A 10,075-nucleotide genomic window follows, 5' to 3' on the forward strand; every position below is an offset into this window, starting at 1 on the left:
GTGTGTGTGTGTGTGTGTGTGTGTGTGTGTGTGTTTAACTTTCTGTCTCTTCAGATCTCCAGATACAAGCTTTGGGGGAAGAATTAATCTTTACATTCAGATTGTTCGAGTTAGTTGAAACAGCCCCAGTTTTGGGAGTCAGGAGACCTGCCTTCAAATCCTAATGCCTGAGTAGCTCAGTGGTCCTGGAGAATCTCTCTGGACCTTCGTTCCTCCTTTTGTAAAAGGATAGGGTTGGACGTAGCTAAGCTTCAAGGTTCCGGGGTCCTCCCCAGCCCTAACATTCTAGGATCTGGGGGCATAGTCTGGACATACACTGGTGGGGTAATGGGAGGGATGTTGAACTGGCAGCCGGGAGGTGTGGGCTGGAATCTTTACTTGGACATTGTCTGGTTGTATGGCTTTGGGAAAGTCACTCTCGGTGAGACCCTGTGACCCTCAGTTTCTTCATCTTTAAAATAAGTCCAGCCAGAGTAATTACCTACATCCTGCAGGTCTGTGTGAGGAAAAGTACTCAATGAGGAAAACCTCAGAGACTTGGAGAATTGGGGGCAGTCAATTCTGTTTCAATGAAAAAGCCAATGGAAAGTATTCTGGATTTGGGGTCTGGGGACACCCAGATTCAGGTTCTGGCCCTGCCACTTGTGACCTGTGTCACCTTGAGCATTAAATTAGTTAGCCTTTGTGGGCCTGTTTCCTTGCCTAGAAATTTAGAGACTATTTGGTCCAACCCCCAAAAGTCCCTTCCAACTCTGAATCTCTAGAGGCTCCTAAGATCCTAAGCATCTGCTATACATTACAAAAATCCTTGGAATATCAATATGCAATGACAGTCCCTGCCTGCAGAACTTAAATCTCACAATGGGTATAGGGCACACACACACACAAATAACTTGAGAGGCAGCTTGATACAGTGGAGAGAGGGCTGGCTTTGGAGGCAGAGGACCTGTCTTTGAAGTCTGACTCTTCTAGCTGTGTGACCTTGGATAAGTCACTCTCTGGGTCCGGGTTTTCTCATCTGTAAAATGAGAGGTTGATCTAAATGGTTTTTAAGGTTCTTTCTAGCTCTAAATATATAATCCTACAAACAAGGGAGGGCAAGAGAGGCAGAGAGAGGGAGAGAGAGGGGGAGAGAGAGAGAGAGAGAGAGTGAGTGAGTGAGTGTGTGTGTGTGTGTGTGTGTGTGTGTGTGTGTGTGTGTGTGTGTGTATGTATAAATATGTGCATGAAGGAAGGGAGCTTTTCACACCGGACAAAGGTCAGGATTGTGATATTAGGGCTGGAGAACTTTGCATGAGAATCCCTTTTACATCCTGGTCAATGCTATCTGTTCCCACTAGCTCTTCTCTTATTCTGGATAGGGGATTCCCTGGGCTGCCTCCTAAGCAAACTCAGGTGAAATCTCTATAATCTCAGCACTTTTGAATGTGTCCCTAAAAGTCTGAATTGAATAATAGCTGAAATTTATGTAGGGTTAGCTTACCTTGTAGGAATGTGGGAATTAGGGAATAGGCACTATCCTCTAGGGGATTTGTGATTTCATCATGGTAGGTCCATCCTTCAGTGGGGCAGATCACGGCCCATCCATCCCTTCTCATCCTGGATGACTCTTAACCCTCGGTCTCTCATAAATCATAAGTCATGCCTGGGCCACCCATCATGTTTCCCTTTAACATTTGGTGGGCGCTCCACAGTACCTCACTCTTGCTCTGGGCTCAGACGGCATTTTTTTTCTCATCCCATATCCTGGATAGCATCTTTCACGTCACATTTTGCATTCAAGTCACAGTCAGGCATGGGCTGCAGTCTCTTTGGATTCAGCACATAGCTTCCCATTGCCATCTGGATGGCCCATGATTCTGGTTCTTGCATGGTGTTTGGGGCTTTGCAGCCAGAAGAATATCGGGGTTTTTAATTCAGCATCCATGCAGTTCCCCTGACTCTATCCAGTTCATGGTCTTCCTCCTATCGGTCATGGAGCAGGAAAGTGAATCCCAAAGAAGGGAAGGGACCGGCTGGAAGTCACAAAGAGAGTAAATGGAAGAGCTGGGATCCAAGTCTTCGTCCTTCATATTCAGGGTTCTTTCAGGCTGCCTCTAAATGTAAGCCTAAATCTGCCTCTTGACCACTTCCACGCGTGGTATTTAGCTCTGCCCTCTGGCATTGGGCAGACTAAATCTAATTCCCTTCTTCCATGGCAGCTCCTCAGATACTTGAAGCCAGCTGTTACATCCTCCACAGCCTTCTCTTTAGTTTCTTTAATCTTACCATCCCATGGCCTTGAGTTATGTGTGTGCAAGGAAACATGCTGGGCCAGTCCCACTCAGTCATAGAATTGAGAGCCAGGGGTGGTTGGCAATCCAATGAAACCTGTGAACCTTGAATCAGAAGCAAGTTTTTAAGTGTATGAAATAAAATCTGTAGGATTTCAAAGAATGCCAAAAGATAGTGAAAATTAAGATGTCATTTTTCCCCCTGCTTTCCAAATTCAAGGACGCTCTGAAATCTATCCACAGTCCCCTTGGGCTCCATGAATTCCAATCAGGGTAGGAACCTCAGATTTTGAGCTAGGAGGGACCTTAGAGATCATCTGGTCCAATCTCCCCATTTTATAGCCTAGAGAAACTAAAGCCTAGGAAAGGGAGGAGACTTGTTCCAGGTCAGACAAGTAATAGAAGTGGGGTCTCAAACCCAAGTCTGCTGACCCCTGAATCCATTGTTTATTCCCCTATCTCCAGGCCTCTGCCTAGTGAGGAGTTAGTGGGAGCCTGCTGTGTGAAGGCAAGCCTGTGATATCTCAGCTGATGACTTTGACCAGCTTTTAACGCACCCCTCCCCCTCCCCTAAGTGTGAGGCTATTGTTGGGAGAAGGGATGGGATCATGCCGGGACTCCAAAGTCATAGGGTGCACTATTTCTCCAGGCTCAGACAAACTTCCCTTAGCCCTCAGATCAAAGCAACAAAGCATCTCCACACCCTTTCTGCTTCTCTCTCTGCCCCTGCCCCAACTCCCTCTGTGTGCCCGTAAACCATTGTCTTAGTCTCTTCTTGTCATGGGCCCTGATGCTTACAAACAACACAGTGAGGTTCTCCTCTCTCCTCCTCCCACCTTTCCAATCCCTTTGGACCTTAGGGACCCAGGGCCACACATTTGTCCTTGGCCCTTGGGCACAGTGGCATCCAGGACTCACTACCCTGGGGCCTGCCCTCAGCGGGCAGAGAGCTTATACATGCCATCTTTTCCCCATTAATAAGTAGATTCCTTTTGCAGTCAGGTCCTGACCTGACTTCCTTCTAGTCTTGGTGTTATCAGTGTCTGGCACATAGTAGGCACTTAATAAATAGTTGTTGGATTCCCACATATATTAATGATTTTTTTAAATCATAGGACCAGCCAAAAGGAGCTTTAGAGATAACCTGGGAAATGTCTTAATTTTTACAAAGGGAAAGGAAATGGCTTGTCCAGTGTTACACAGGAGACTCTGAAGGGTCTTCAAAACACAGGGAGAGCTCCTTCCGTTGCCTGACATTTCCATAGCCCTTGCAAGTATATAAAATGTTTTCTACACAGGTATCCTGTGAGGCAGATCATGCCAAGTCTTCTTCCCCTCCTTCCCCCTATTTTACAGTTGGGGAAATTGAGGCTCAGACTTGACTTTTCTAAGGTCACAAAGCTGTGTAAGGAAACTAGAGTCAGAGAGTTTGGTTAACTAGGCTCGAAGCTGGGGTATAAGCTGTGACCATGCTTATCTGAGTTTAATCTCTCTTTCAGTGCTGAGCACAAGGTTCTGTAAATACCCACGATTAAAATCTCTCAGTTTTCTAGAGTGCTTTTGCAGGTTGTAAAGTGTTTTCCTCACAACAGTCCTCTGAGGCAAATAGTAGAGAATTCCTATATTCATTTCACAAAAGAGAAAACTGAGGCTTAGGAGTGCTTATACAGTTTGCTTATGTTCACATAGCTGTGCAACATTATCAAAGTCAGGACCTGAACCCATGTCTTCTGATTCAATCAAATTCAATAAGAATTTATTTCTTAAACTGTTGATATCTTTTGTTTTTTATTTATGTTTTTAATAATATTTTATTTCCCCCAATTACATGATAAAACAATTTTTAACATTTTTTAAAAAAAGTTTTGAGTTCTAAATTCTATTCCTCCCTCTCTTTCCTCCCCCCTCCCTGAGGCGGGTAATCTAGATATCTTCTGTTCCTATATCATCTTCATTTCTGAACATCTCCCTTGTTCTTCCACAACTCAACAAGCCATCCCTTGTAACAAGAACAAGAAAATAGGCTCAGATTCTTATAATCTAGCCATAGGCTCAAATTCTTAAAATCTAGCCAATAGCTCACTAATGTTCAGGGTCCTTAAGAGTCTGCCCAATACGACAGATGTTCTAATAAATCTTGTCTTTGGCTGGAAAAAAAAAAGAACAAGAAAAAAAAAACAAGGAGGAAAAAGGCAGTTAACTAAATTAACCAACTGAGTCACCGCATATGTAATGCTCCTCTGCCTTTGCAAAGAGGGAAAGGAGAGACATCATTTCTTTCTTTGGCGATGAGGCGAGTCATTAGAATTACACAGTATTCAATTTTGTTTTTCAATATGCATTTAATCGACACCTACCATTAGTCAGGCACTATACTAGGTACTGGTAAGGTAGTCAATGGAGAGATCAACCAGAATGCTCTAGGAAAATGTGAGTAGGGAGACCTCACTTTTAGCTGATGGGAGAGGGCTTCCTGGGGCACCTGACCTGGCAGGCCACACATGTGGCCCATATGCACACATACCTGCTTCCCCTAGATATCAGTGGGTGCATATTTCCCTTGCACATAAGGCAACAGTATATATTGAATATTTGAGGCAAATAAAAGTTCCACCTAAATACGTGTCTACCAATTAGCTTTTGAGCATGTGGAATTTTAATATAATAAAATAACAAACATTCTCATGCCAAGCATGGAGAAAGAAGATGGAAGGGCAGTCATTGTTCCTTTGCAGAGTCCTGTTGAACTATTTATGAAATTTGAGACACGTTGCCAAGAGATCCTTAGCTCAATGGCCCCAAACTAGATGCTAAGACTTCAGATCACCCTTGGGGGTAGGGGTGGGGGGGCAGGAAGAAGGAGAGAGAACAAGAACACTTCCCCTGGTTTGCTTACCCCTGGTTCTTGCCCTCTCTCCTATTTTCTTTCCTTTTCTCAAGTCATCCTTGTGCAAAGAATGGACTGTTGGTTTCTTGAAGCCCTTCCTTGCTTTGCGGCATTTGAGACATTCTGACAAGAGTACGGGACCTGGAAATAAGAAAATATGAGTTTGAGTCCTGGTTTACAAGTGGGCGGGTCCTCCTCTGAGCCTCAGTTTCCTCCTCTGCAAAATGGGAATAACAAACCTCACACTGCCTGCATGAAGAGAGCTGTGAGGAGGAATGTGTTTTGTAACCTTCTAAACTACTCTCACATTGGGACTTGCTATTATTCTGGCCAGGCAAAGGTCTTGCTCTCCCCACTGACTTCTGGCCCAGTACAAGAGGGGGCATATTATGCCCATTTTCCAGGTGGCAAGGGGGAGGAAGGGAGGACAGCAGTTGGGTTTAGCATCTAGACCAAGTGATAGGTCGAGCTCCAGGCACCAGAGGTAAAGGGGTCTTGGTTTGTTGGGTGGATCTTGATTACATGAGCTCGTGGAGCAGTAAGGAGGAAGCATGTTGGAGAAAAAGGTAAGGCAAGGAGAGCGGAAGCAAGATGGTGGAGGGCCTTGAATGTCAGGAGTGGGAGTTTGGCCTTTGTCCTGAAGGCAATGACTTTTGAGCAGGGCAATGATGTCTCAAAAATAGCATGTCAGGAAGGTGAACCCGGTGGGGGTGGGCAGAACAGAATGAAGGCGGGTCTCTGCTGGTAGTGCCACCATGCCACCTGTCATGAAGGCTTCAAATCTCAATGCCATCTTTGACTTCTCTCTTCCTCATCCCATGTATCTAGTCAGTACTGAGTCTTGGTGACTTATCTATTTCTTGCCATCTTCACTACTGCCACCTGTCACCTCAATTCAGGATTTCTTTACCTGTTGTCTGCCCAATATTAATAGAGCTTCTTAAACAGGTCTCCCAACCTCTAGGTCTCTCCCCTCCCCTTCCCTAGCTGCCTTTCCAGTACATCCTGCATGTACCACCATTCAAAGCTCTCCATTGTTATGGCCCCAACTTATCTTCCCATTCTTCTCTTACTGAGCACTACATTTCAGCCACACTGGTTTCCTCTCCCTGCCTGGTTCTTTCTTGTCCCGAATGAACTGTCGGTTTGTTGAAGTCGTTGTTTCAGAACCCAATTCAGATAGCACTTTCTCCATCAAGCCTTCTATGGTTTACCTGTCCCTTTCTCACAGGTGAAAGTGGTCAATGATCTCCTCCTTAAATTTATCGCAGCCCTAGGCATGGCTCTCTCCTTTACCCAGATCTCATTTTCCTTTATTTCGTTGCTATTTGTATTGCTGTCTTATTCCTGACCATCTTCCCTTCAGTGGACTGCTAGTTTCTAGAGGGCAGGAGTTGGGCCATTCCTGAAGCACAGGGGATAGGTAAGTAAGGGCAGTTTAATCCACGTTCGTTGAATGAGGGCGTTTCTCCAATAGACCAAGGGCTGTCTCTTTCTTCTCCTTTTGCTTTTTTGGTGTAGCTGAGCGGGGTGCAGGGGTGTTTGGTTCCTCCTCTTCCTCCCATGACTTTCCCCACCTGCTTCCTTTCTTCCCCAGGTGATCAAGGCTGGTGTGGAGACCACCTGCAAATGTCACGGGGTCTCCGGCTCGTGCACGGTCCGCACCTGCTGGCGCCAGCTCTCACCATTCCACGAAGTGGGCAAACAGCTGAAGCAGAAATACGAGGCCTCTCTCAAGGTGGGGAGCACCACCAACGAGGCGACAGGTGAGGCTGGAGACATCCCGCCTCCGCGAAGGGCCCTAGGTTCTTCCGGGCCCGGCACCGACCCTCTCCCGCGCACCCCAGACCTGGTGCACTTGGATGACTCCCCCAGCTTCTGCCTGGCGAGCCGGTTCTCCCCGGGCACAGCTGGCCGGAAGTGCTACAAGGACAAGAACTGTGAGAGCATGTGCTGTGGGCGTGGGCACAACACGCAGAGCCGGGTGGTGACTCGGCCCTGCCAGTGCCAGGTACGCTGGTGCTGCTACGTGGAGTGCAAACAGTGCACCCAGAGGGAGGAGGTCTACACCTGCAAAGACTGACCGCCTGCCGGGCCAACCGTCTGCCGGGGGGGAGGGGACAAGACTCCGCTCTGCCTCTGGCCTCGAGACCGACACACAGGGTTTGACAGGGGCGGTTCTTAGATTCAGAAGGCAATGTTGATGATGTAAGCACTTTTGTGTGTATGTGTGAGTGCGTGCGCGTGTGTGTGGTTGTGTGTGCCTGTGCGCGCGCAGGGGGCTGGTGGGGTTACCCAGCTGTACTGATCTTCAAGCCCTTCCCTCTCTTCCTTCCCTCCCGTCCACACCACCCTTAGAATCTGGGACCCCAGCTGCCCACTCAGTCTGAACTGTTCTAACAGGTGTCTCTGTCCACTCTCTCCCCGATTCCATGCGTTTTCTCCCACCTCCTCACTTGCTGACTATCCCCCCAAACAGAGGTAAAAGAAGTCCAGGACGTAAGTGGGACTCCTTCCATTCCTGCACTCTCTTCTCCAAGTCTGGCTTTGGTCAGGGCTGAGGTAACTGAGAGAGGAAGAGGAGGGAGTCTGCTAGGTGTCTCCTTTTTTTTTTTCTTCTTCTCGGAGGCCAGGGTGGAAGAGGGCAGCTAAAGGTCCTTACTGAAGCCAGAACTGCCCAAGGAGCCTGGAGTGGCAGGGAAACAGAATTTTTAAGCTGGAAGGGGCTTTCCAGTCCAGCCCCCTGAAGCGTCAGGAGGTGAGGAACCGGACTTTGCCCACAGTCTCATTAGCAAGAGGGAGTGCAGCCTGGGCATGAAAACGAGTCCTAGGACAAACCTTGGAGCAATGACTGAGTCCTCATTGGAGAAAGGGAGATTTTCACCCAATGTGTGGGAAGGACTTTCTAATGATGAGAGATGCCCTAAGGTAGAACAGGCTTTTTGAGCAGGTAGTGAATTCTGCTTTGCTGGAGGTCATCTGTGGCCACTTGTTGGAGGATACTGTTTCAGGAACTCATGCTTTGTGTACAGGTTAATCGTGGAGAGAGGCTGTCTGAGCTCCCATCCAGCTTAAAGGTTTTGTGATCCTGTCTTCTGGCTTCCATAGAATAGGGCTCTTTCCACACTCCCCAGATCTCCCCTGGGCTCCTCACCAACAAGGGTGATGGAACAGAGGAGGTCTTCAGAACCCCAACGAGTCCAGAGAAGGAAGGCTCATGACTCTCCCAGCTGGTTCCCTAAGTCCCCTCCCCTTTTTTGGCACTATCACTGACTTGGAAAGCAAGACCACTAGAAGGCTGTCTTCGGAGTCTGTCTGAATCAGGGAATTGGATGCTTGGCCCCTGTTCCTTCCCCACTCCTGTCCTGACAGCGGATTGAGTTAATTGGATTTTCCCTTCCCTTCTTTTCTAGAATGACACCAGGCACTTCTCTTCTAGTTAGAGCAAATGTCAGTGATTACTTTTTGTTGTCATTTGTTATTATTAATATTATTAATTATTATTATTATTATTCCCTATCTCTTGCGCATCTTGTCTCATATCCGCGCACATTTCCTACTTCTGAAGGGATGGGCAGAGTCTGAGTGGGGACAGTAAGACCCTCACATCTAGAGAAGGGGATTGTACCTGTCTGGACTTTATCCATTGACGGTCTGTCCAAATGGTATATCTGGCCCAACCCCTGCCTCTCCCTTGCCCTGCCCTCTTCTTCCTCCCTTGACTCTGCTTTGTGTTTTTTTTTTTTTTTTTGGAAACCACTAAATTGAAGATTTTTTTTTCAAATAAAACCAAACAAAAAAGACATAAAAACACACACAAAGACACAAAACTGTTCCTATTTAGTAATTTGGGATAGTGAAGCCCAGTGCCCTTTCTGTGTGAGTGGAGGGGGTAACATCATAAGGACTGACCTTTCTCTCTCCCAATTAAAAAAAAATCATGCTTTTAAAGCTGTGAAGTGGAATCCAACACTGCCCCCACCCCATGTCCTCCTAGGAACCCTTGAGTGCACTGGGTTTCAGTGAGGCATCTAGCCTTTTAGCTTTGTTCCTCTCTCCCGGGATTTCATGAGCTGCCGGCCAGTGGTCCAGGATTCCTAGTGTGGGCTGAAGCAGTGATAACCAGGATGACCCTTTGGATTTGTTCTGTTCTGCCTTTCCCTGAGATTGTAAGATTTGGCTGGATTCTCCTGAACTTGACCTTGAGAGATGGGAGGACAAAGGCCTGGGGAAGAAGGGGTGCATGAAGATCCTTTGGGTAGCTTAATTCACGTGGTAGCTCTTACTTACTGTTGTGCTTCTACTTCGGGTTGGGATTGGGGGAGTGGGAAGAGAAATTCTGGGGTGAGATTTTCTAAGATTGGTGGGGAATGGGAGAGAGAGAAGAAATTCTCTTAGGTTGAGATTGTATGAAGCAAGCACTATTTCTTTTGGGTGTTTGGGGATCGAGACCCACTGGGGCCGTAAGAGGGTGGGTGGGGTTGGGGAGACAAAGGACTTGGGCTGACCTGAGTTTTTTTTTGGGGGGTGAAGGGGTGTGGGGGATGGCTTTAGGTTGGTGGAGGAGGAGGTCTAATAAATGAAGCCATTTGTAAAACACCGTCTTATTGGCGAAGCTGGAATGGGATGAAAGTAGGAAGGGCTGCATTACCGGACAGCCCTCCCTGCTCTCAAGACTTCTATTTATTGTCACAAACTTTTCCAAAGAAACTTCTGGTTTGAATGTGGTATCATTAGGCTCAGTTATGAGGCCCTGCCTTTGGGGGTCTCTCTCCCTCTTCATTCTCTCACACGCCGAAGACAGTCACCAAGCATTTGTTAAGTGTCTACTATGTGCCAGGCACTGTGCTAAGTGCTGGGGATACAAAGAAAGGCAGAAGACAGCCCCTGCCCTCAAGGAGCTCACAGTCAAAGT

At 47.2% G+C, this 10,075-nt stretch overlaps 1 protein-coding gene across 1 annotated transcript in view; it reads left to right on the forward strand.

Annotated features, from left to right (window-relative positions):
• The window catches only part of WNT9A (Wnt family member 9A), an 85,152-nt gene extending 76,265 nt beyond the window's left edge, over positions 1 to 8,887 (forward strand). Inside the window, exon 4 of the mRNA XM_027842205.1 lies at positions 6,758 to 8,887. Within this exon, the coding sequence (XP_027698006.1) occupies positions 6,758 to 7,243 (486 nt within the window). The 3' untranslated portion in view covers positions 7,244 to 8,887. The remainder of the gene's footprint in view (positions 1 to 6,757) is intronic.
• The last annotated feature ends 1,188 nt before the right edge of the window (positions 8,888 to 10,075 follow it).

Source organism: Vombatus ursinus, unplaced genomic scaffold, assembly GCF_900497805.2.
Source record: "Vombatus ursinus unplaced genomic scaffold, bare-nosed wombat genome assembly UNPS02014867.1, whole genome shotgun sequence".
Taxonomy (NCBI): Eukaryota; Metazoa; Chordata; class Mammalia; order Diprotodontia; family Vombatidae; genus Vombatus; species Vombatus ursinus.